General features: G+C 43.6%; 1 protein-coding gene across 1 annotated transcript; it reads left to right on the top strand.

The window, feature by feature from the left end:
* Window positions 1-125: 125 nt before the first annotated feature.
* jam2a (junctional adhesion molecule 2a) lies at window positions 126-25,741 on the top strand. Its single transcript, XM_055059577.1, has 12 exons — window positions 126-286; window positions 1,427-1,611; window positions 2,871-2,897; window positions 18,938-19,003; window positions 19,161-19,271; window positions 20,010-20,159; window positions 20,247-20,434; window positions 21,059-21,161; window positions 21,229-21,336; window positions 21,446-21,461; window positions 23,649-24,839; window positions 24,926-25,741. Exons 1-11 carry the CDS (start codon window positions 126-128, stop codon window positions 23,722-23,724), a joined length of 1,191 nt encoding a protein of 396 aa, XP_054915552.1. The 3' UTR covers window positions 23,725-24,839; window positions 24,926-25,741.
* The last annotated feature ends 911 nt before the right edge of the window (window positions 25,742-26,652 follow it).

The following is a 26,652-nucleotide window of genomic DNA, read 5'->3' on the forward strand; positions in this document are numbered from 1 at the left end:
GCCGCGCTGCGTCCCGCTCTTCCCGCTGTGACAGCAGCCCCCCTCCGGGGCAGTCCGGTTCCTTCCCCTCCGTCCCTCCGCCCGCCCGCCCCGGTCTGGACGGCGGTTTGTTCCCCGGATCCTGGATGAACGATCGGAGAGTTGTGAACAAGTGTGAGAAGACCGCCGAGGCTCCGCGATCCGCGTCCCCCCGCGCCGTCCACGGAAGACGAGATTCAGCCAGAGTTGTGGACGACAATGGAGGGGACGTCCCTGTGTCTTCCTATTGTTATTTTACTCATGCAATGTAAGTGGGAACCAGAAGTACTCATGCAAAGGGAGCGCTGGCTCTCTGCAGCTGAACCGATCCTGTTATTTCTGATGGTTTCATTGGCTGGATTAAGATAAACACTCAGCCAATTAGTTTAACGCTTTGGGGTTAGGATCCTATTTTTAAAGCGACCAGCCAGACTTGTTTTCTGAGGAATCAGTCAAAGTCAATTTAGACACAGTTTGTCTCCTTCCTAACATGTCACGGTCAGATTTTTTATTGTTATTATTATTTGTTCTGCTGCAAATGTATTGAAAATACTTTAACTTTTAAATAAGCTTTCGGGTGGATGTGCATCTAGTGACGTCACAGAAGGCGGTCAGACTTCTTTTCAGTGTGTTTACTTGTTTGTTTGTTTTTAATTTGTCAGAAATGTCCCTAAAAGGCGTTTGAGTGTATTGTGTACAGTTTGCACATTTACAGCTGTAACAATAATGAGCAGATTGAACCAGTTCGCTGCTGCGTTCATTCACTCAGGCGCACAGTGAGACTTTAGAGTCACGCATTTCCTGGCTGGAGATGGACAACATCTCAATCTTAACTCTGGTGCTGTATTTACTGTAAAGTCGCCTCTTTAACTCAACTAACTGCAGCTGATTGGCTCGATTCTTGTCCCTCGTGTGATGTCATCAGCCCTGTTGAATTAGCAGTTTGTTCTTTAACAAACTGAAGTAAACATCTATGTCTTATTGCCTGACTGTGTTTTTATCGTCAGTGTGCTTCAGGTGGTGCAACTCTATTGTGTGTTTGAAATCTAGGCGGATATTTTGGTGGTGATTGAAACGTTTGTTGCAGGATGACAGAGTGTGTTGTTGTATCAGAGTTGGGCTCCCAGAGGTTTGGCCCTGAACTTGTTCTGGCATCCAAAGAAGGAGCAGATGTTTGCATGAGGTCAGTGAAAAGCTACCGGCTTCCTGGAGACAGGAAGGTTTGCAGCGAGGCAGGCGGAGATAAACATTCAAACACAGGATAATCAGAATCGCTCCTGATTATCCTGCTGCGGAAACCGGGGTGACGTCCAGTGGAGGAGGAAATGCTGCCACTGATGCGAGGAGACAAGCGCGAGTGAGTGATGCACACTTTACTCCGTGTCGGTGACATTTCGCCACCTGTCAGGCCACAGAGTTCAGAGCTGCAGGTTTTCGGCCTCGTCTTCTGGCGCACGGCCGAAACCCAGACTGGACCGGACCGGACCGGACCGGGCGCGTCCCTGCAGAGCCACCATCCCAAATCTCAGTCTCTGCTCCCACACATGGTGCGCTGCCTCAGACAGCTGTTGCTCCCTGCGTTGGGCTCACACAGTCGGGCTTTGTTCAGGAGCGCACACACACACCCCACACACACACACACATGCGCGAATGCGTAGAGTTCACGTCCTGTTTTTGTCTGCAGCCCTAAAACGCGTGGCATCCACTTTATCTCCATCGTGCAGCCAGACAGGCTTCTTCCTTTGGGTCTGTCTCCCTCCCTCTCTCATCTGTTCCCTGTTCATTTGAATAAGTGCCTTAATTATTATCGCGCCACGCTTCTGACCCTCTGGCTCCGGCCTGGCAGCGCGCAGCCAGCGCGCAGCCTGCTCTCAGTGACAGTCTGTACGGGTCTCTCCTAACGAGCAGCCCGCAGTGCGCCGCGCCGTCCTTCTATTTTCTGCTCGGCCAAGACGCGCCGGTCCCTCTGAGCTCATAAGCCGTCGCCGTGTTTGGTTCACGTTAATGCCGCGCGCTCACAGTGCAGGAGCATTTTTAATTACCACAGAGGCCTGCTTGATGCTATATTGGTAAACCACCAGGGACCTCCCGCTGCGAAGCACATGCATAACTTATCAAGATCCGCAGAAGCAACTTTCTGACTCTTTCTCGTTGGAAGAATCTGTTTGATCCAAGGTGACTGAAGACTCTGGGCTTTCTGTCTCTTTTCCTGTTTTCTGAACTCACCTCAGTTTTCCATGAGTCGTTTAGGATGCAAACAGTGGCCCCACCCTGACAGGATGCTGCCGGTTGGATCTGATTCTCTAATAATATTTATAAAGGTCAAATATAGATTACAGGACATTAGCTTGATGTCAAGTTCACTGACCAAGACCAAATAACGGACAGATTCCTCTGCAGGCAAGGGAAGCAGTCTGTCTACACCTTTATGGTTAAATCGAGGTTGTAAAGGTCGTCGGCATTCAAAGCAGGGTCTCTTTTCTCCTCGTTCTCCAACTGTGTCTGTGCAGGCTTTTTGTCATCCCTGCTATGTTTCTGTTTTTCCACACATTCCTCAAAGGTGGCACCAGGTCTGCTCTCACATTCTACAACAAGACTTTCTCTCCTTCCTCCTGTCAGAGACAATTTCTTTCCCCTTCAGTCCCACTCGCTCTTTTATTCATGCTCCTGCAGGTCTTAAGTCCCCTGTCCCCCCCCTCTGCCTCCCTTCCGTCCTCCACTCAGTGCAACTCGCTCTCCTTCACTCCATTTGTATTCTATTCTTAGGGACGCTCGTCTCTCCTTGATTGTTCATTCTTGTCCCCTTTTAATCTGATTGCATCTTTCCTCCTCGTCTCGCTCCTCCTTTGGAGAGATCGCACTTCCCCGAGGGTGTCGAGGTACGCGGGCCAAAGTTACAATAATCCCGTTAAGCCGCCTCAAGTTAAAGCATGTCGGACCGAGGGGGAGAGAGACCATCTAGAGGGAACGATGCACAAAATTAGGAGTCAGGCCGATGAGTTGCTCTACATTTATGAAAGGCTTTCACAGGCTTTAAGGTTTTTGACTGTGTCCACTAGGAACGGCAACTGTTATCTGCTGTTTTATTACACTCTTCCTACCTTTTGGCTCAACTTTCCCTGCTTTCTTCAGCATCGCCTCTCTGTATACAAACAGCCTATTGTTCCCCAGAACAGAAAGAAAGAGACTGGGATCTCGTAGGTTCAAGTCCTGGGAGCAGGAAGTTCTGCTGACAACTTTATTGATATGAAGCAACAAGATTATTCAATGTTTAAGCTTCCCTTTAGTTTTCTGATAGTCTTCAAAGACAAAGTAGACAGCTTTCAGTTTGGTTGGCCCACACAATAAAGTGCTGTGGGTTCAAATCCCAGTTGGGGAAATCTTCAACTTCAGTCTGTGTAAAAATGTACTACAGCAAGGAGTAGACTTATTGCCAGAGGAGCGATAGATTAATTCAACCTCTTATCTCGATCTACCCCTTTACTTTCCAGGATTTGAACCCTTGTCCTTGAAGTCGAATTCTTTCACCTGTACACCACACAATCTTGCACAATTTTAGAAACGTATGTTGAAGTGTTTTGATCTCCATGTAACGAGTGACAGGTGACTGACCACAGCATCTACTACACTGCAGACATTTCTTGTAGCACATTTATCTTTTCTGCTGGCAATGGTGACTTTGAAAAAAGGCAGATAAAATAGACATTTTGTCCTGGATTTCAACTGTTTTCAACCATAAAATATGAAACATTGAGCAACTTATTTGATGTGATTGAAACTTGCTGTATTTGTACAAGTCTGAGCGTGAAGGTTGGCAGGTGCTCAGTTAGCACACTGGATGGAGACCGGGCTTTGGTCCCATCAATTCTTTGTTCAAGACCTGCTTAAGGCATTGTTTTAAAATTAAAAATGTGATTTTTGTAGATGTTCGAGCATCAAGGTTGCCAGGTGCTTGGTTGGCACACTGCATAGAGACTGTGCTTTGGTCCTCATGGTGCTTATATTCTCCAGAATGTAAGTGCAAAGCTGGATCCCATGGAGAAAAGACATCCTGGATGTATAAGGCATGCAGCAGGAGTGGCTAAGATTATTGAAAACAACACATTGTGAGGTTTCATCCACTGCAGGTAATGACATCACACAGTGTAGTGGCATATGTGAACTCACATTTCTTTCAGTCTTTTTTTATTTTTCTTCACTAAAGTCTTTATATTTTTCAGGAACAGTTTATGGAGACGAAGCAACAACTATAATAAAGAAAGAACATTATTGTTTAACATGTAATTTTGTGACTGTATATGTATAATTTTTCTATTCTTGTTCTCTCCACAACATTGTTATGTTTTGATGTTGTTACTGTCCTGGGATGTTTTACTTTATGTCATTTGTTGTGTAAGGTTGAATTTATTTTCTTACTGCTTTTTAGGTGACATGGACACTTTTATGTTTTTCATGATTTTGTGATGATGTTCTGTGATGTATTTCTTCTTCTTTTGATTGAACTGAGGTTGGGAAGGCCTGTTCTTTTTAGTTGGTGTTTAGCGGGTGGCTGGTTGTTTTTTCTCTGCAGTATTTTCTGTTGTGTTGTATTCTTTTTACTGCTGTTCTTTTGTGGTGCTTTGGAAGGTGGAGTGGTGGAGCTGATTGTTAATGTTTGATGACTTATGGTTGATTTTTCTCATACTTGCTTATGTGTTTCCTCCCAGGTGAGTATTGGCCCATTTGGTGGGTGATCTCTGGGTTAGAGATCAAAAGGAGGAATGTTGAGAATATAAGTCTGGTTAGCATAACTTTAAAAGATAGTCAACATTTATGCTTATAAAATATTAGGAGTAGCGTGAACATTTAAGGTACACTTTATGTGAGGCAAACTTAGATAAGGATCCAAGCTGTGGCAGCTGCTGACTCTCTGAATGCAGGAATGCAGTTCTGTTTCAGAAAACAGGGGGAGAGAGGAAGGTTCTCCAGAATGTAAGTGCAAAGCTGGATCCCATGGAGAAAAGACATCCTGGATGTATAAGGCAAGCAGCAGGAGTGGGTAAGATTATTGAAAACAACAAAAAAACAGCCACATTGTGACGGTTCATCCACTGCAGGTAATGACATCACACAGTGTAGTTGCATATGTGAACTCACAACATTTCACAGTGACAACCCTGAGAGAACAGAGATTGAGGAAGATCTTGGAATCTCCTAATATCACTTTTCTACATGATGGAGTGAACATGGCTGAAAGGATGTTGGCAGAGCTGGATATTTACCGTCTTTGTTGATGGTAAGTATTGATATTGAACAGGTGGAACAGAACCATCTTGATAAAATCATGCAAAATCAACAGAGGTTTCTTCAGAAGAACTATCTATCTGGAAAGCAAGAGGAGCCATTTGTCAGGATGGCTGGAAGCATGACCACCTAAAAAGGAGGACAGTAAAAACTGTCATCAAGGGCTTGATTACTCATTATATTCCAGTCATGGCTTCCTGGAACTAATCAGGTAGGTTGATGCTACACATTTCAGGAATCAGGAGCCCCGGAAAGTGGAACAAATGCTGTGATGAACATGTTCTTTGGTACAGTATGTCATCCACAATCACCAGGTAAAGTTCAGAGTTTGAATCAATACAATCAAGAAAATAGGCTATAATCTGTGCACAGACCAAATTTAATGGGGTAATTGCATTGCCTGTTATATTGCCTGTTGTTTTGATGTCTGTTAGGATGTCCGTTAATAAATTTACAGGGTTCTCTCCGTACGAGCGTCAGACTGGAAGGAGGTTTCCAGGACCAGACGCCAGAACTCTTGAATGGACAGGTGAGCCTTTACATTTATCTCATAAAGATGTTTTAATGAGTTTCAGATATTAGCGGCGGAGTTTACAGAGTACCAGGGGTCGCAGGAGAGGTCGGACTCGAAATCTACACCAGGGATCAACTGGGTTAGGCTGAGGGTCATCGACGGAGCGACTCCTCGGGCCAAAATGAAGTGGCAGCGTTCCCGGCGGTTCCAGGCCTCCAGGGAGAGGGCGGAGCTGACGGAGGAGAAGAACCGCATGACAGAGGAGGATCTTCAGTTTACACCAGGGGTGGAGGAGCATTCTCATCCCCAGTCTGACCCGGAGGAGGAGCCACAGTCTAGGCCAGGAGTGTAGCAGGTTCATTCTTGCTATAGGTTCTGGTTCCTGGAGTTTGAGGTTTTAAGGCCCGAAAAGGCATAATAATCCTTTTCGGGGTTTTTTCCAATTGACACTCATTGTTATATTGGCATAATAATCCAATATTCAGTGAGCATCGCATATTCAAGTGGAGGCTATGAGGATGGAAGCCCAATAAACTATCGGGTTCACGAATGGAGGAGTTGCGAACTCTTGCGAACTGTTGCGAACATTTTTTTTTCTCAAGTCTTTTTTTCATTTTTCTTCACTAAAGACTTTATATTTTTCAGGAACAGTTTTACGGAGATGAAGCAACAACTATAATAAAGAAAGAACATTATTGTTTAACATGTAATTTTGTGACTGTATCTGTATAATTTTTCTGTTCTTGTTCTCTCCACAACATTGTTATGTTTTGATGTTGTTACTGTCCTAGGATGTTTTATTTTATGTCATTTGTTGTGTAAGGTTGAATTTATTTTCTTACTGCTTTTTAGGTGACATGGACACTTTTATGTTTTTCATGATTTAGTGATGATGTTCTGTGATGTATTTCTTCTTCTTTTGATTGAACTGAGGTTGGGAAGGCCTGTTCTTTTTAGTTGGTGTTTAGCGGGTGGCTGGTTGTTTTTCCTCTGCAGTATTTTCTGTTGTGTTGTATTCTTTTTACTGCTGTTCTTTTGTGGTGCTTTGGAAGGTGGAGTGGTGGAGCTGATTGTTAATGTTTGATGACTTATGGTTGATTTTTCTCATACTTGCTTATGTGTTTCCTCCCAGGTGAGTATTGGCCCATTTGGTGGGTGATCTCTGGGTTAGAGATCAAAAGGAGGAATGTTGAGAATATCAGTCTGGTTAGCATAACTTTAAAAGATAGTCAACATTTATGCTTATGAAATATTAGAAGTAGCGTGAACATTTAAGGTACACTTTATGTGAGGCAAACTTAGATAAGGATCCAAGCTGTGGCAGCTGATGACTCTCTGAACTCACATAAATTACTAAGGAGGCCCTTCAGACGGGAGTTTCCAGCCACAGAAACGTCTTTCTTATCAAAATCAGTAAAATCTTTAGTGTTGGTTTAAGAGTTCAGTAAACACTAAAACTTGTAAGAAAAGTCTTTTCTGGATAATCAAATGTATTAAGATGGTCCCCTTAAGCATAAACAGCACGTTCTAAATAAGTAGTCTTTAACCATACTATTGGCATGCACTTTATTTTGCTGTGATATAATAGGATTAGGAAACTACTTTACTTTTAAAATATTTTAGGTATTCTAAAACAACTTTTCTAGAATAGACAACAACTGCAGTTTTAGATCCAAACTTATAGTTTTTATTTGGCATTAGATTTTGTGCGAGTTTGTTTAAAATACAAATCAGTTTCTTGTTGAATAACTAAGACAGAGGGCCATCAGGTCTAGCTGCAGGTCATAAATTTTGGTTTGGAATGTAAAAAGTCTTGATGGTTCTCAGTTCAAGGCCCGATTAAGGCATGGTTGTAAAAGTTCAGATGGAAAACTGACTTTGGGGTATTTGAAGAAGTTTTGGCATGTGCTTGAGTGGCTCATGTGCTTGAGTGGCTCACTGCATATAGACTGGGTTTCGGTCCCATTGGTTCTTAGTTCAAGACCTGCTTAAGGTGTGGTTTTAAAACTTCACATGGAAGACTGATTTAAACAAGTCTTAAACTTTTAAATACCAAACTAATCATGAATATCCACTTAATTTAACCAAGATCTTTTGTATCTTTCTGAGGTCCTATGCCTTAACCTGTGGACACAACGACCTTTGAAGTTTCTCATGTTTACACAATGGTAACTTTGAAAGAGGCTGACAAAATAGATATTCTTTCTAGGATTTGAACCCTTTTGAAAGATGATATATGAAACATTGACCAACTTATTTGACGTGCTAAGATGGTTTCTGTGATGTCATTCAACAAAATGTAATGTCACTAATGGTTTTATCAATTGTTTACTGGGTGATGTTTTAATGTGTGTAGTTTTGTGTCTTTATGATGTAAAGCACTATTTGTAGGAGTTCGAACTTCAAGTTTTGCATGTGCTTGTTTGGCACAGTGGATAGAGACTGGGTTTCGGTCCCAGTGGTTCTTAGTTCAATTCCTGCTTAGGACATGCTTTTAAAGTTTAACATGGAAGACTGACTTTGTGGTATGTGTAGGAGTTCGAACAGCAAGATCGGCAGGTGCTTGGTTGGCGCACTGCGTAAGAACTTGGGTTTCGGTGCCAATGGGTCTAAGTTCAAGACCCGCTTGTGGAATGGTCCGAAGCACAGTCTGCATCCAGAGTGACAGCTGGAGTTTTAAAGTTTAACATGGAAAACTGACTGTGTTACTTGTAGAAGTTCGAACGGAAAGATCAGCAAGTGCTTGGTTGGTGCACTGCGTAAGAACTTGGGTTTCAGTTCCGATGGGTCTAAGTTCAAGACCCGCTTGTGGAATGGTCCGTAGCACAGTCTGCATCCAGAGTGACAGCTGGAGTTTTAAAGTTTAACATGGAAAACTGACTGTGGTACTTGTAGAAGTTCGAACGGAAAGATCAGCAAGTGCTTGGTTGGTGCACTGCGTAAGAACTTGGGTTTCGGTTCCAATGGGTCTAAGTTCAAGACCCGCTTGTGGAATGGTCCGTAGCACAGTCTGCATCCAGAGTGACAGCTGGAGTTTTAAAGTTTAACATGGAAAACTGACTGTGGTACTTGTAGAAGTTCGAATGGAAAGATCAGCAAGTGCTTGGTTGGTGCACTGCATAAGAACTTGGGTTTCGGTTCCAATGGGTCTAAGTTCAAGACCCGCTTGTGGAATGGTCCGTAGCACAGTCTGCATCCAGAGTGACAGCTGGAGTTTTAAAGTTTAACATGGAAAACTGACTGTGGTACTAGTAGAAGTTCGAGCGGCTAGATCGGCAAGTGCTTGGTTGGTGCACTGCGTAAGAACTTGTGTTTCGGTTCCAATGGGTCTAAGTTCAAGACCCGCTTGTGGAATGGTCCGAAGCACAGTCTGCATCCAGAGTGACAGCTGGAGTTTTAAAGTTTAACATGGAAAACTGACTGTGGTACTTGTAGAAGTTCGAGCGGCTAGATCGGCAAGTGCTTGGTTGGTGCACTGCGTAAGAACTTGTGTTTCGGTTCCAATGGGTCTAAGTTCAAGACCCGCTTGTGGAATGGTCCGAAGCACAGTCTGCATCCAGAGTGACAGCTGGAGTTTTAAAGTTTAACATGGAAAACTGACTGTGGTACTTGTAGAAGTTCGAACGGAAAGATCAGCAAGTGCCTGGTTGGTGCACTGCGTAAGAACTTGTGTTTCGGTTCAAATGGGTCTAAGTTCAAGACCCGGTTGTGGAATGGGCCGAAGCACAAGTGGGGGGGCAGGGCCGGAGTAGTGGGGGGAGAGCAGGAGGGAGGATAGGAAGGAGGGAGGGAGAGAAGGAGGGAGGATAGGAAGGAGGGAGGGAGAGCAGGAGGGAGGATAGGAAGGAGGGAGGGAGGATAGGAAGTAGGAAGGAAGGAGGGAGGGAGGATAGGAAGGAGGAAGGATAGGAAGGAGGGAGGGAGAGCAGGAGGGAGGATAGGAAGGAAGGAAGGAGGGAGGGAGAGCAGGAGGGATAGGAAGGAAGGAGGGAGGGAGAGCAGGAGGGAGGATAGGAAGGAAGGAAGGAGGGAGGGAGAGCAGGAGGGAGGAGAGGAGGAGGAGTAGAGGAGGCAGGGGAGGAGGCAGGGGAGGAGAGGCAGGGGAGGAGAGGAGGCAGGGCAGGAGAGGAGGCAGGGCAGGAGAGGAGGCAGGAGAGTAGAGGAGGCAGGGAGTAGAGGAGGCAGGGGAGTAGAGGAGGCAGGGGAGTAGAGGAGGCAGGAGAGTAGAGGAGGCAGGGCAGGAGAGTAGGGGAGGAGAGTAGGCAGGAGAGTAGAGGAGGCAGGGCAGGAGAGTAGGGAGGAGAGGAGGCAGGAGAGTAGAGGAGGCAGGAGAGTAGGAGAGGAGGCAGGAGAGTAGGAGAGGAGGCAGGAGAGTAGGAGAGGAGGCAGGAGAGCAGGAGAGGAGGCAGGAGAGTAGAGGAGGTAGGGGAGGAGGCAGGAGGGAGGAGAGTCAGGGAGGAGGAGAGTCAGGGGAGGAGGAGTCAGGGGAGCAGGAGAGGAGAGGAGGCAGGAGAGGGGAGGAGGCAGGAGAGGAGAGGAGGCAGGAGAGGGAGGAGGCAGGAGAGGAGGAGAGGCAGGAGAGGAGAGGCAGGAGAGGAGGCAGGAGAGGAGGAGAGGCAGAGAGGAGAGGCAGGAGGAGGCAGGAGAGGAGGAGAGGGAGGAGAGGAAGGAGAGGAGGAGAGGGAGGGGAGGAGAGGAGGAGAGGGAGGAGAGGAGGAGAGGAAGGAGAGGAGGAGAGGGAGGAGAGGAGGAGAGGAAGGAGAGGAGGAGAGGAAGGAGAGGAGGAGAGGGAGGAGAGGAGGAGAGGCAGGAGAGGAGGAGAGGCAGGAGAGGAGGAGAAGCAGGAGAGGAGGAGAGGCAGGGAGGAGGCAGAGGAGGCAGGGGAGGAGAGTCAGGGGAGGAGGCAGGAGAGGAGGTAGGGGAGGCAGGGGAGGAGGCAGGAGAGTAGGGGAGGAGAGTATGGGAGGTTTGTTGGGGGTAGGAGAAAAATTTTTAGTGGTTAGAAAAATTAAAAAAAATTTATAGTCATTAAACATGCTATAAAATTTTTTTCCTCCTACCCTAAACAAACCTCCCCTACTCTCCTCCTGCCTCCTCTCCTGCCTCCTCTCCACCTGCCTCCTTCTCTCCTGCCTCCTCCCTCCTCCTGTCCTGCCTCCTACTGTCCTGCCTCCTCCCTCCTACTGTCCTCCCTCCTACTGTCCTCCCTCCTACTGTCCTGCCTCCTCCCTCCTACTGTCCTGCCTCCTCCCTCCTACTGTCCTGCCTCCTCCCTCCTACTGTCCTGCCTCCTACTGTCCTGCCTCCTACTGTCCTGCCTCCCCTGCTCTCCTCCCTCCCCTGCTCCTGCTCTCCTCCCTGCTCTGCTCCTGCCCTCCCTCCTCTCCCTCCCTCCTTCCTATCCTCCCTCCTCCTCTCCCTCCCTCCTTCCTATCCTTCCTCCTGCTCTCCCTCCCTCCTTCCTATCCTCCCTCCTGCTCTCCCTCCCTCCTTCCTATCCTCCCTCCTGCTCTCCCTCCCTCCTTCCTATCCTCCCTCCTGCTCTCCCTCCCTCCTTCCTATCCTCCCTCCTGCTCTCCCTCCCTCCTTCCTATCCTCCCTCCTTCCTATCCTCCCTCCCTCCTTCCTATCCTCCCTCCTGCTCTCCCTCCCTCCTTCCTTCCTCCTCCTATCCTCCCTCCCTCCTTCCTTCCTATCCTCCCTCCCTCCTTCCTCCCTCCCTCCTCCTCCTATCCCTCCCTCCCTCCTTCCTTCCTATCCTCCCTCCTGCTCTCCCTCCCTCCTTCCTATCCTCCCTCCTCCTCCTTCCTTCCTCCTCTCCCTTCCCTATCCTCCCTCCTGCTCTCCCCCCCTCTCTCCCTCCTGCCCTCCTCGCTCCCTCCTACCTCCTCCTGCTCCCCACTCTCCTCTCTCCCCCACTGGCCCCCCCGCTACTCTGCGGCTACTCTGGCCCACTTGTGCTTCGGCCCATTCCACAAGCGGTCTTGAACTTAGACCCATTTGAACCGAAACACAAGTTCTTACGCAGTGCGCCAACCAAGCACTTGCTGATCTTTCCGTTCGAACTTCTACAAGTACCACAGTCAGTTTTCCATGTTAAACTTTAAAACTCCAGCTGTCACTCTGGATGCAGACTGTGCTTCGGACCATTCCACAAGCGGGTCTTGAACTTAGACCCATTGGCACCGAAACCCAAGTTCTTACGCAGTGCACCAACCAAGCACTTGCCGATCTAGCCGCTCGAACTTCTACTAGTACCACAGTCAGTTTTTCCATGTTAAACTTTAAAACTCCAGCTGTCACTCTGGATGCAGACTGTGCTACGGACCATTCCACAAGCGGGTCTTGAACTTACCCATTGGAACCGAAACCCAAGTTCTTACGCAGTGCACCAACCAAGCACTTGCTGATCTTTCCGTTCGAACTTCTACAAGTACCACAGTCAGTTTTCCATGTTAACTTTAAAACTCCAGCTGTCACTCTGGATGCAGACTGTGCTTCGGACCATTCCACAAGCGGGTCTTGAACTTAGACCCATTGGCACCGAAACCCAAGTTCTTACGCAGTGCACCAACCAAGCACTTGCTGATCTTTCCGTTCGAACTTCTACAAGTACCACAGTCAGTTTTCCATGTTAAACTTTAAAACTCCAGCTGTCACTCTGGATGCAGACTGTGCTACGGACCATTCCACAAGCGGGTCTTGAACTTAGACCCATCGGAACTGAAACCCAAGTTCTTACGCAGTGCGCCAACCAAGCACCTGCCGATCTTGCTGTTCGAACTCCTACACATACCACAAAGTCAGTCTTCCATGTTAAACTTTAAAAGCATGTCCTAAGCAGGAATTGAACTAAGAACCACTGGGACCGAAACCCAGTCTCTATCCACTGTGCCAAACAAGCACATGCAAAACTTGAAGTTCGAACTCCTACAAATAGTGCTTTACATCATAAAGACACAAAACTACACAATCATGAAAACATCACCCAGTAAACAATTGAGAAAACCAAGTGACATTACATTTTGTTGAATGACATCACAAAAACCATCTTAGCACGTCAAATAAATTGGTCAATGTTTCATATATTATCTTTCAAAAGGGTTCAAATCCTAGAAAGAATATCTATTTTGTCAGCCTCTTTCAAAGTTACCATTGTGTAAACATGAGAAACTTCAAAGGTCGTTGTGTCCACAGGTTAAGGCATAGGACCTCAGAAAGATACAAAAGATCTTGGTTAAATTAAGTGGATATTCATGATTAGTTTGGTATTTAAAAGTTTAAGACTTGTTTAAATCAGTCTTCCATGTGAAGTTTTAAAACCACACCTTAAGCAGGTCTTGAACTAAGAACCAACGGGACCAAAACCCAGTCTATATGCAGTGAGCCACTCAAGCACATGCCAACATTGCCAGTCAAACTTCTTCAAATACCCCAAAGTCAGTTTTCCATCTGAACTTTTACAACCATGCCTTAATCGGGCCTTGAACTGAGAACCATCAAGACTTTTTACATTCCAAACCAAAATTTATGACCTGCAGCTAGACCTGATGGCCCTCTGTCTTAGTTATTCAACAAGAAACTGATTTGTATTTAAACAAACTCGCACAAAATCTAATGCCAAATAAAAACTATAAGTTTGGATCTAAAACTGCAGTTGTTGTCTATTCTAGAAAAGTTTGTTTAGAATACCTAAAATATTTTAAAAGTAAAGTAGTTTTCCTAATCCTATTATATCACAGCAAAATAAAGTGCATGCCAATATATGGTTAAAGACTACTTATTTAGAACGTGCTGTTTATGCTTAAGGGGACCATCTTAATACATTTGATTATCCAGAAAAGACTTTTCTTACAAGTTTTAGTGTTTACTGAACTCTTAAACCAACACTAAAGATTTACTGATTTTGATAAGAAAGACGTTTGTGGCTGGAAACTCCCGTCTGAAGGGCCTTCATAGTAATTTATGTGAGTTCAGAGAGTCATCAGCTGCCACAGCTTGGATCCTTATCTAAGTTTGCCTCACATAAAGTGTACCTTAAATGTTCACGCTACTTCTAATATTTCATAAGCATAAATGTTGACTATCTTTTAAAGTTATGCTAACCAGACTGATTCTCAACATTCCTCCTTTTGATCTCTAACCCAGAGATCACCCACCAAATGGCCAATACTCACCTGGGAGGAAACACATAAGCAAGTATGAGAAAAATCAACCATAAGTCATCAAACATTAACAATCAGCTCCACCACTCCACCTTCCAAAGCACCACAAAAGAACAGCAGTAAAAAGAATACAACACAACAGAAAATACTGCAGAGAAAAACAACCAGCCACCAGCTAAACACCAACTAAAAAGAACAGGCCTTCCCAACCTCAGTTCAATCAAAAGAAGAAGAAATACATCACAGAACATCATCACTAATCATGAAAAACATAAAAGTGTCCATGTCACCTAAAAAGCAGTAAGAAAATAAATTCAACCTTACACAACAAATGACATAAAGTAAAACATCCTAGGACAGTAACAACATCAAAACATAACAATGTTGTGGAGAGAACAAGAACAGAAAAATACAGATACAGTCACAAAATTACATGTTAAACAATAATGTTCTTTCTTTATTATAGTTGTTGCTTCGTCTCCATAAACTGTTCCTGAAAAATATAAAGTCTTTAGTGAAGAAAAATGAAAAAAAGACTTGAGAAAAAAAATAGAAAAAATGTTCGCAACAGTTCGCAAGAGTTCGCAACTCCTCCATTCGTGAACCCGATAGTTTTTCGGGCTTCCATCCTCAGGGCCTCCACTTGAATATGCGATGCTCACTGAATATTGGATTATTATGCCAATATAACAATGAGTGTTGTCTCAGTCAATTGGAAAAAACCCCGAAAAGGATTATTATGCCTTTTCAGGCCTTAAACCTCAAACGCCAGGAACCAGAACCTATAGCAAGAATGAACCTGCTACACTCCTGGCCTAGACTGTGGCTCCTCCTCCGGGTCAGACGGGGGATGAGAATGCTCCTCCACCCCTGGTGTAAACTGAAGATCCTCCTCTGTCATGTTCTTCTCCTCCGTCAGCTCCGCCCTCTCCCTGGAGGCCTGGAACCGCCTGGAACGCTGCCACTTCATTTTGGCCCGAGGAGTCGCTCCGTCGATGACCCTCAGCCTCACCCAGTTGATCCCTGGTGTAGATTCCGAGTCCGACCTCTCTGCGACCCCTGGTACTCTGTAAACTCCGCCGCTAATATCTGAAACTCATTAAAACATCTTTATGAGATAAATGTAAAGGCTCACCTGTCCATTCAAGAGTTTGGGCGTCTGGTCCTGGAAACCTCCTTCCAGTCTGACGCTCGTACGGAGAGAACCCTGTAAATTTATTAACGGACATCCTAACAGACATCAAAACAACAGGCAATATAACAGGCAATGTAATTACCCCATTAAATTTGGTCTGTGCACAGATTATAGCCAATTTTCTTGATTGTATTGATTCAAACTCTGAACTTACCTGGTGATTGGATGACATACTGTACCAAAGAACATGTTCATCACAGCATTTGTTCCACTTTCCGGGGCTCCTGATTCCTGAAATGTGTAGCATCAACCTACCTGATTAGTTCCAGGAAGCCATGACTGGAATATAATGAGTAATCAAGCCCTTGATGACAGTTTTACTGTCCTCCTTTTTAGGTGGTCATGCTTCCAGCCATCCTGACAAATGGCTCCTCTTGCTTTCCAGATAGATAGTTCTTCTGAAGAAACCTCTGTTGATTTTGCATGATTTTATCAAGATGGTTCTGTTCCACCTGTTCAATATCAATACTTACCATCAACAAAGACGGTAAATATCCAGCTCTGCCAACATCCTTTCAGCCATGTTCACTCCATCATGTAGAAAAGTGATATTATGAGATTCCAAGATCTTCCTCAATCTCTGTTCTCTCAGGGTTGTCACTGTGAAATGTTGTGAGTTCACATATGCAACTACACTGTGTGATGTCATTACCTGCAGTGATGAACCGTCACAATGTGGCTGTTTTTTTGTTGTTTTCAATAATCTTACCCACTCCTGCTGCTTGCCTTATACATCCAGGATGTCTTTTCTCCATGGATCCAGCTTTGCACTTACATTCTGGAGAACCTTCCTCTCTCCCCCTGTTTTCTGAAACAGAACTGCATTCCTGCATTCAGAGAGTCAGCAGCTGCCACAGCTTGGATCCTTATCTAAGTTTGCCTCACATAAAGTGTACCTTAAATGTTCACGCTACTCCTAATATTTTATAAGCATAAATGTTGACTATCTTTTAAAGTTATGCTAACCAGACTTATATTCTCAACATTCCTCCTTTTGATCTCTAACCCAGAGATCACCCACCAAATGGGCCAATACTCACCTGGGAGGAAACACATAAGCAAGTATGAGAAAAATCAACCATAAGTCATCAAACATTAACAATCAGCTCCACCACTCCACCTTCCAAAGCACCACAAAAGAACAGCAGTAAAAAGAATACAACACAACAGAAAATACTGCAGAGGAAAAACAACCAGCCACCCGCTAAACACCAACTAAAAAGAACAGGCCTTCCCAACCTCAGTTCAATCAAAAGAAGAAGAAATACATCACAGAACATCATCACAAAATCATGAAAAACATAAAAGTGTCCATGTCACCTAAAAAGCAGTAAGAAAGTAAATTCAACCTTACACAACAAATGACATAAAGTAAAACATCCTAGGACAGTAACAACATCAAAACATAACAATGTTGTGGAGAGAACAAGAACAGAAAAATTATACAGATACAGTCACAAAATTACATGTTAAACAATAATGTTCTTTCTTTATTATAGTTGTTGCTTCGTCTCCATAAACTGTTCCTGAAAAATATAAAGTCTTTAGTGAAGAAAAATGAAAAAACACTGAAATAAATGTGAGTTCACATATGCCACTATACTGTGTGATGTCATTACCTGCAGTGGATGAAACCTCACAATGTGTTGTTTTCAATAATCTTAGCCACTCCTGCTGCATGCCTTATACATCCAGGATGTCTTTTCTCCATGGGATCCAGCTTTGCACTTACATTCTGGAGAATATAAGCACCATGAGGACCAAAGCACAGTCTCTACTCTGTGTGCCAACCAAGAACCTGGCAACCTTGATGCTCGAACATCTACAAAAATCACATTTTTAATTTTACATGTGAATTTTTAAAACAATGCCTTAAGCAGGTCTTGAACAAAGAATTGATGGGACCAAAGCCCGGTCTCCATCCAGTGTGCTAACTGAGCACCTGCCAACCTTCACGCTCAGACTTGTACAAATACAGCAAGTTTCAATCACATCAAATAAGTTTCTCAATGTTTCATATTTTATGGTTGAAAACAGTTGAAATCCAGGACAAAATGTCTATTTTATCTGCCTTTTTTCAAAGTCACCATTGCCAGCAGAAAAGATAAATGTGCTACAAGAAATGTCTGCAGTTGAATTAATCTATCGCTCCTCTGGCAATAAGTCTACTCCTTGCTGTAGTACATTTTTACACAGACTGAAGTTGAAGATTTCCCCAACTGGGATTTGAACCCACAGCACTTTATTGTGTGGGCCAACCAAACTGAAAGCTGTCTACTTTGTCTTTGAAGACTATCAGAAAACTAAAGGGAAGCTTAAACATTGAATAATCTTGTTGCTTCATATCAATAAAGTTGTCAGCAGAACTTCCTGCTCCCAGGACTTGAACCTGCGAGATCCCAGTCTCTTTCTTTCTGTTCTGGGGAACAATAGGCTGTTTGTATACAGAGAGGCGATGCTGAAGAAAGCAGGGAAAGTTGAGCCAAAAGCTAGGAAGAGTGTAATAAAACAGCAGATAACAGTTGCCGTTCCTAGTGGACACAGTCAAAAACCTTAAAGCCTGTGAAAGCCTTTCATAAATGTAGAGCAACTCATCGGCCTGACTCCTAATTTTGCCTCAAATAAATGCGTAGTTTCCTCCAGATAGTCTCTCTTTGCCTCGATCCAACAAGCTTTAACTTGAGGAAGCTTAACAGAACGACTAACTTTGCAACTAAGTTACGAACGTAGTGGGAAGCCCTTATCGGCTCTGCTCATACAGCAGTGAAACAGTGGAGCCAGGTCAGGAAGTCATAGACTAACAGGAAACTGGTCCACTGAATAAAGGCCTCTTGCTTATTTATAATTTTAGATTTGTCATTTGAAAGAACAATGGTCGGAAAAAGCCTCTGGTACTCACCAGGGTAAAATTACTCATTGCTCTTTTATAATTCTGCACACATGATATTGTACTTTAGTAAAATCACAGTTTCACCACTTTTTAAGAATCAGCAGGATTCCAGCCCTGCGCCTGTAATCAAATATGCATGATTCACCAGTAACCACCAGTGGAAAACATTTAACACTATTAACAGTCATCCCATCGATTTCAAACTGATGTTAGACTGGTCAGAGTTCAATTTCATGTTTTAGTTCAGGAGACTGTTGCTCTGAAAATATCTCTACCAATGTAGAGAGGCCTTCAGTGACAAATAAAGACATGTTTTCATGTCACAATCCTTCTCATAATGAACTTTATGACCCCATGGGTTATTCTAATGACCTTTGCAGCAGCTTCCTTAATTTGCTCATCATCCTCAGAAACCTACTCATCAGAATCACGATGCCACTTTGTTTCCTTTGCCTTAGTTTCATCACAAATATTTGTGAGGTTTGGGAGAAAATGTGACAATCAGCTTTTTGTACTGATATTAGTTTGTAGCCTCCTGGTTTGTTTACCTTTGGGTCTTTGGTCAGGTTTTGGTTGAATTTTAATCTTTAATTTTTATTAAAGACAGTGCACATTAATGAACAATCAACACTACTGTATAGACTGTAAATGAGCCAGATTATAGCATAATTGCTCATTTCCATCTGTAGTCCTAGACAAGGAGACACAAACAACACAAAGACATTATAAACATGCAATCAAGAATGAAACATTTAACATCAGCATTGATGATTAATTTCTTACTCCTGAATTTTGCTACAATAAACAGTTAACTGTTAAACCTTCAATGGCACCAGATGTTTTAAGCGGGCCACTGTGTGTTCTTCCTCCAGGTTCCCCTTCACTTCCTGTAACTGTGTCAACCAACAGACCTAAGGTGGAGGTGGAGGAGTTCTCAGGTGAGGACAGGGGGGGACAAGCAAAGAAAACGCCTCTGTCCACTTCCTGCACGACAGTAAACCGGGCAGCTATAAATAGAACAGGCCATTAAAGTGCTACTGATCCTTTGCCGCTGTGGAGGAGGCCCCTGATTGGTCCCGCTCTCCTGCCTTTCAGACGCAGAGCTGTCGTGCCTGTTCCACACGGAGAGAGACCCGAACCCGCGCATCGAGTGGAAGAAGAAGACAAAAGATGTCTCCTTCGTCTACTTTGACGGGAGCTTCAGAGGTTTGTTTTAATCCCAGCTGCATCTCATCCATACATCAGACAAGCTGATTTAATCATCAAGTTTCATAGTCTAATTTAAGACACACCTGACTGATGAAGGTCAGTGGTGTGGTGGAAGTTTAACCTTCCATCTTTAAGTCTGAATTGTAATGAACACAAGTTCTCACCAGGCAGATTCTGTTAATGAATGTCTTTGACCTACTGCCGCCTCTCCCACTTAATTAGCCAGTTGTGGCTCTTGCTTCATTAAGGACGATAAAAACACGCAGAGAGAGTGGCGTTCCTTTTTGCCACTCTGCAGCCAAACATGCAGCAGAAGCAGCATGTTTATTTGAGCATTCAGAGCATGTTCAGCTCTGAATGCTAAAACTATGACGACTGGTGGTTGGTAGAAGGAAGATCTGGGATCATTGATGCAAATCCACTCATCATTCCCAACTTTTCTGCAAATTTCACCAAATCCTGTGTCCTGTTCTCAGTTTCATAACCTCTAGAACTGCAGCCTTGTCACTTTAGGTTTTGACTTTAGTTGGACGATTACGCTTTAGTTGGGATTCACTGAGAAAACATCCCTTCAGTTCAATTTCACTGCACTTGTTTTGAGTTTATAACCAGCTCTGAGTAAAGTTGACTGCAGCTGAATTTGCTACTGTGGGGGGAAGAAAATAAATAAAAAATTGCTAAGTCTTTCTTCTGCAACGCTCTCAGCCGTTCAAGACCTTCCGACATTCCTCCCAGGTCCCTTTGAAGGCCGAGCGACCATCGTCGGTGCGACGGTGACCCTGCACAGAGTGACCCAGGAGGACGCCGGAGAGTACCGCTGCGAGATCAGCGCATCCCTGGACACGGTCAGCCTGGGCGAGACCAATGTGACCCTCAACGTCTTGGGTAAGGAAGAAACGTAAACTGGTTTTGGGTTTTTTTTTTTTGGAGAAACCAAAGTTCTGACTCACCCGTTCTCACTTTGTCACCCAGTGCCCCCGCAAACTCCCACATGCGAAGTCCCAGCCTCGGTGGTGACGGGCTCGGCGGTCCAGCTGCGCTGTCGGGACCAGCAGAGCGTCCCACCCGCCACGTACTCCTGGTTCAAGGACAACAAGTCAATCAGCAAGCCCCGTCACGCCAACGCGACCTATCTAATCAACTCCCACACGGGAATACTGGTGAGGCCGCATGCAGATTAGGGGAGAAACAGAAGGCGGCTCGAGCGTTTATGACTGTCTTCTTCAAAGCCGAATCTTATTAAACTGAGGATAAAGACAGTTTATCATATGCAGGATTTTAAATGTTTTCAAATTCGGCCCATCTATATAGAACCTCTTTTTGCTTCATCATCTCAAACCGAGTCCAAGTTTATTTAGATAGCACACACAAGACATCTGGGAGTGCTTTATGTCATTAAACCCGGGCTAAACTGATGAGTTTTCACTCAGGTTACATCTTCTGGAAGTTTGTTCCAGGTCAGCGGTGAGTAGCAGCTGAATGCTGTTTATCAGCATGCAGAGCAGACCACAACTTGGGTGGTCTGGAAGGTTGATGTAACAAGTCTTTAATGTATTTCAGTGGTAAGACTATTTGAAAGTGTTCTACCTTAGAACCGCTCCATGGTTCTGGTTTTAGTGAGAATTACCAGCCGCCTTACTTTGTTTTACTACTTTTGGTCTAAAATATGCTAGAAAAACTTGATTCCAACATGACTTTGTGGGAAATCCATTGTGGCTGTAACATTTAGTTTTGCCAGGTAGTTAATTTTCTGGACTCCCAGTTGAAGTTTTGCTTTTCTGCAGGAGTTCAAAGCGGTCACCAAAGAGGACAGCGGTCGCTACAGCTGCCTGGCGTCCAACGGCGTGGGCTCGCCCAAAATGTGCGAGGCCAAGCACATGACCATAGGTAAGGCTGTTCTGTAAAGGTCTCCGGCTGTTTCCCCGACTGAAGTCCAGTCTCTCTGGTTCCGTAGAGGACGTGAACATCACCGTCATCCTGGGGGCCGTGGTGGTGGTCTTCCTGCTGCTGGTGGTGTGCGGCTGCGGCGGGATGCTGTTACATCGTAACGGCTTGTTGACTCGTACGGCTTGTTGACTCGTAGGTGTCTCCTCCAACAGCGGGTAAAGGTTTTGCATTTATGAACATGATGTTGATTGGTCTCTGTTTTCTCGTGGCTACGTCTCATCTAGAAGGACACAGAGGGAGGTAAGAACTTTTCTCATATGCACCAAATAAATGTAATTATTTACTTCTTGCATTGGAAGAAAATCTCAAACTGACAAATACTTACCGGTTAGTTTTCATGGAAAACCTGCAGAGATAATTGACTTTCCCTGCAAAAATGTTGGGCCTTCCTGTTCTTATCGGCTCCATTTTGGTCACTGGACTCAAACAAAACCCCTCGGACATTTCAACTTGACAAATAAACACATTTTGTTAGGCATAAAGAAAAGGATCAAATCTTACTTGTCATGCAGACTGACATACGAATGGAGCAGGACGTCTTCCTGTAAACAAACTAAAAGGAACAACATAAAATCATATATCCACAATACTTCAATGTTTCAATGTGACTGCTGCTTTACCATTTTTAATACTCTTTTGAAAAATAAATCTAAAAGTTCAGAGCACATGTTTCAGTTCAGAAATGGGGATAATCTCCCTTCAATTTCTGCAGGATTAAAAACATCTCCACCAAACAATCTACAGCAAATTTGTCTCCCTTTCCTCTCGTGCGTAAATATGTTTACAGAAACAGAATTCAAGCCAAAAAAATAATAATTCAAAACATAAAAGGACGATTTTTATTAGCACGATTCCTCTTAGTTGTCATGTACTTTTAAAATATTGATAATTGCTAAATCAGTGGATCCTGGACATGGAAGATGGAGCCGGTGCTGGAACAGACATATACTTAGAAATGAGTCACTTTGAGTCTGAACTGCTCATTATTGTAGCGCCACAGAAACCGTTTTGTAGAAGACGTCAACTTCCGTCGATGCAGATCAGATATAGATTAAAATTTTAACGCTCCCCAAGCCTAGTCATTATATTCAAAACAGCTTCAAAGAAAAATGTAATTTAACTCTGAGGCAAGGAATCCTTGCACTTGATCTACAAGATCTCTCAGAGGAAAAAGGATGCATGCGATGATATGTATCCTCACATCTCACAAATATCATGGAGGCCACTTCCTGTGTGGAAAACCTGAAGAGAACCGAAATAAACCCTGGATAAATCCACTTTTTTCCCATTCAAGAAAAAAGAGAAGTAAAATATCCAGCTTATTCGTCGTCTTTAGGAGTGTTCACATCACAGTATTATGCTGCTAAGTCCACCGGGAGCTTTCTGCACAGGAAAACTGATGTCATTATCTGTCTACGAAAAGGTCAAACCGTGTTCATCTTTGTTTTATTTAATCCGTCTCTATTGTTATCTTGGGATTACATCGGTGGGATATCGCACTGGGCAGCCGACACGCACGCAATTACTCGTGGCGACTTGGACATCCGAAGGGCAGGAAGAACAGCGCTGCAAAAGTTTAAAAAAAAAAAGGTGTCACATCCAAACAGTTGTGGTTGATTATACTGCAAAAACACAACGAGATGAACTGAGTGGCTTGAGATGCAGGATCTAATGTGTTCTCGTGTCTCGACACATCACACCTGCAACATCCTTTAGATGAGGAAATATATCCATTGAACTGTCTCCAGTAACTCAGTAGGATTAAGAGTGGTTTTGTGGAGTAATTATAAATGGTAAACATCTTACCTAAGCTCAACAGCAGTCAGAGCAATATAGATACAGAGCATCACTCACAGCTAACTATTTTACTGTTCTGAATGAATTTGCATCTCATGACACTATTAACTGATTTTTTTCTTTTTTCTAACTGTCTGCTTCTTAATATACTCCTAACTAACTAAATTGCCTTACTTACTAATAAAGTATCTCGGTTGCAAGAATGCATTGTAATGGTTTTGGCTTTCAGCGACTGAAAACGTCAAGTTCACTTTCTCAGATTTAAAAGGAAAAAATGGAACTGGCTGATAAACTACAATATGGAAGGGGATTCATGGGAAGTTTAGTGAAAGGAAAACTTTTTCTGGTTTAAAGGAGAGAGGCAAACGATCTATTTGCCACACTGATGCACAAATCCATGCAAAAGTAAGCATGTTTTCCATCTGATGCAGTGCTATGACTTTCAGAGAAACTGAATGTTGGGTTTTCATCACCACTAGGCTGCTATCTTTAGTCTAGATGTAAAAGCGCTGAAGATCGTAGTTGTTTGAACCCGACGGGTGCGTGAACGACTTGCCTCCAAACTCCCGCATGGTGTGCTGTGCAACATGAGCCCGCTCTTGTCAAAGCCGCCAACCTGATACCCCGCAGGTCGTTTTGGATCTCCCAGTGTCACGGCGCGGCCCACATCATCAGCCAAACCCTGCACAGAGGGGACGACACGTGAGTGAAACACGAGGACAAGTTTACAGCCAGAAGAGTTTAAATCTCATTACCGGCACCGACTCCAGGAAGCGTCCTCCCCCTCTCCGTCTCTCCGCTGGGGAAATAAATCGTGGCCACGGCCGTTTTGTTTGGATTAAACTAACGAGATAAGGTGTTAATTACTTGCCGCTAAGCTGATTTCTTTTACTGTTGGAGTCGTATCTTTGTTTCCTCTGGTCCTGCAAGCTGCATGTTGAACACACAGAAGAGGCAGGAACATCCTATAACACAAGAAAAATATCCTCCATTTCTCATCATTTCAGACGGAAATATCTAATTATTTCCCCTAAAGTTCAGGAGAAACCTTAGCTTCGGGTCAAAGTGTAACACCAGACTCCTTCAAGTCCAAACAATCACCGAAGCTGAATAATTCATCACATCAACTTTGGCATCTCTACATTATTAAATAACAAATGTAATATTTATAAAGCCAGGTAGAAATGTTAACAAGTCTACTAAAGAACTGACCCGCTTCATTAAAGTTGAATGTGACAGATTGACAAGTTAATAGACACCTTTGTTTAAACCGGGGCAGAGTGTGAGAGCTGTAGGTAGTCAGTGTCTTACCAAGAGTGGAATGTTTAAAACATTAAAACATAATCAGGAAATGAAAACATAATTTCCTGATTATGTTTTATCTGCTTTTGCTATTGGAGATGAGGAAGAATTTCCACATATCCCACCAACATTTTAAGAAATTGAAACTAACAACTGGAATCATTCAGAGGCTGAAAACAGGCAGATTCTCCAGATATTTGTAAATACTAATAGATTTAACTGAACACTTAACTTGTATGTAAATTTGGAACATTTTTATGATTAAATAAAACTACTTAATTATCATAAAAGAAGCATTAAAAACAGAGAAGGGTTTGTTTGGAGGTACAAAATAGCAGCTTGTGCTTTTTATCTGCTGCGCTCCTCATTGTGCTCCATTAAATCCTGACTCAGAGGTGCCTTTCGCTCGGTTCTTTGTACCATGTATGTATAGAATGAGTCAGAACCCAGCTGTCTGCTGTCCTCACGGTGGCTTTGTCTTTCAGGTCCAACGTCAACTATGTCCCCCCACCCCAAGAAGTGAGTGTCGCCCCCGTCTACCGCTCCTCTTCTTTAGATTCTGATCACTCGGACATAAATGATTTTTTGCTTCTATCCCTTGTCAGCCCCAGGATTTCAAACACACTCAATCGTTCATGCTCTGAGAAGATGGCTCCCCCCCCCCCCCCCTGCCTCCCTGCTGTGATGAGGTGCCAACGATGGATTCAGATTTCTTTCCCCGCTTTTGATCTCCCAGCAAACACCAAACTCTATCCTCGCTTTGTTTTTGATTTGAATCTTTGATTACATTTTGCTTTTTGTGCTGTTCACTTTCACCCATCAAAATTGGGACTTAAAGAAGCGCTGTGGCACTATGCTGCCCCCTGCTGGTTACATCTCGAAAGCGATCCTCTGACGACTTTTTTTTTTTTTTAAATCAAAGACTGATGCTTAATTCAAGACTTTTATTTTCGTTTTAGAAATTGAATCTAAGGGGAATCTTTTGAAGCCATACTGAATCATTTCAGTTGTTTCCAGACAACTCAAGACTTAAATACAGCTTACCTCCAGTCAGTATTTTGTCTTCTGTCTCAGGCCCAAACACCATTCAGATCCCCATATCATGATCTTAGTAAAACCAGGAGGATTAAGTTTGACTCGTTCAACTTGAGACCAACCCCCTTCCGTCCTGATGTGCCTGCATGGTCTTCTTTGATAAATGTATACATAAATTATCTACAGTAAACCTTGTGCCTTTTTAATTTCACAGTCATATCAATCTCGGGATCACGCTTTTTTGTAAACAAACTTGCCTTACTTTTCTGTCTTTATATATATATATATATCTATTCTCGTGCCACTGTTTATCAAATGATGTGTGGATGACTATACAGTTTTATTTGAATGAATCAATAAAAGGTTTTTTTTTCTTTTCTATTAAATATCTTCTATCTTCTCTTCATTTCCCAGAGGCGTAAATAATAAAGAGCACCAGCAGCTCGGCGAACAAAACTATACATGAATCTTTCAAGTGATTCTAGATGAGCGGCGGACCTGCTCGCGCTTTTCATCTGGAGCCTCCTGAGATCGATCTCAAAGCGTGGCAGAGCCAGCCTAAAATTTTAAGCAGCGGGTCGAATAAAAACAGCATTTCTGCTGCTATTTTAGGCTTCAAACAGTCATCCTGGAGAGACTTTAAATGCATCCCTGACCTTGTCATAATGTGGCACTCTCAAGACTAATTCAGAGTGACAGCCAATTTCTATCTAGGTCACCAGACATTTGGCTCACTGTAATTCAGCCAGTTTCAGATAATAAGAACTACATTTCACTTCAAATCGAGACCGAGACGTAAGCCATACACTGAATGAGAAATTAGAAGTAAATATCTGAGATCAGGTCATAAAATAGAATATTTATGTTTTCCCAAGACATAAAATTCACATTCTGTCACATTAAAAAACAAATGTCTTTGGGTAATGGTGAAGTCTAAGGGAAATAGATGGTTTCAAAGCTGAAATGTTGCAACTTTAGCAAATTCTTACATAAAGCACCTGTGTGCGATTTAAGCTTTGAGCTTGAGTCCAGCTGTTATGTAAACAAAACGAAGACCTGAGCACATGTGGAGATGTTAAAAACACAACGTCCCAATGGAAACGGCAGCATCATGCTTTGGTTTAATACTTAAAGAGTGTAAATCCTGCACAAAGCAGCCATGAACATGCAGCCAGAGCGACACTGGGATCATTCAGATCACAAGAAATGTAAGAATTAGAATGGCCTAGTCAAAGTGCAGATGTAAATTAAAAATATAATCAGTGAAATCTGATGTTCAGACTCTCTGAGCATGTTT

This window comes from Poeciliopsis prolifica, unplaced genomic scaffold, assembly GCF_027474105.1.
Source record: "Poeciliopsis prolifica strain line A6 unplaced genomic scaffold, Auburn_PproV2 SCAFFOLD055, whole genome shotgun sequence".
NCBI lineage: Eukaryota > Metazoa > Chordata > Actinopteri > Cyprinodontiformes > Poeciliidae > Poeciliopsis > Poeciliopsis prolifica.

Bases quoted from the DNA above. Each gene is read 5' to 3' on its own strand.
- jam2a (XM_055059577.1), top strand. From the start codon at position 126: ATGAACGATCGGAGAGTTGTGAACAAGTGTGAGAAGACCGCCGAGGCT. The intron at 1,612-2,870 runs GTCGGGCTTTGT...CCTCCTTTGGAG, and splicing joins CCCTGCGTTGGGCTCACACA to AGATCGCACTTCCCCGAGGG. The intron at 2,898-18,937 runs GTACGCGGGCCA...TTCTTCCTCCAG, and splicing joins ACTTCCCCGAGGGTGTCGAG to GTTCCCCTTCACTTCCTGTA.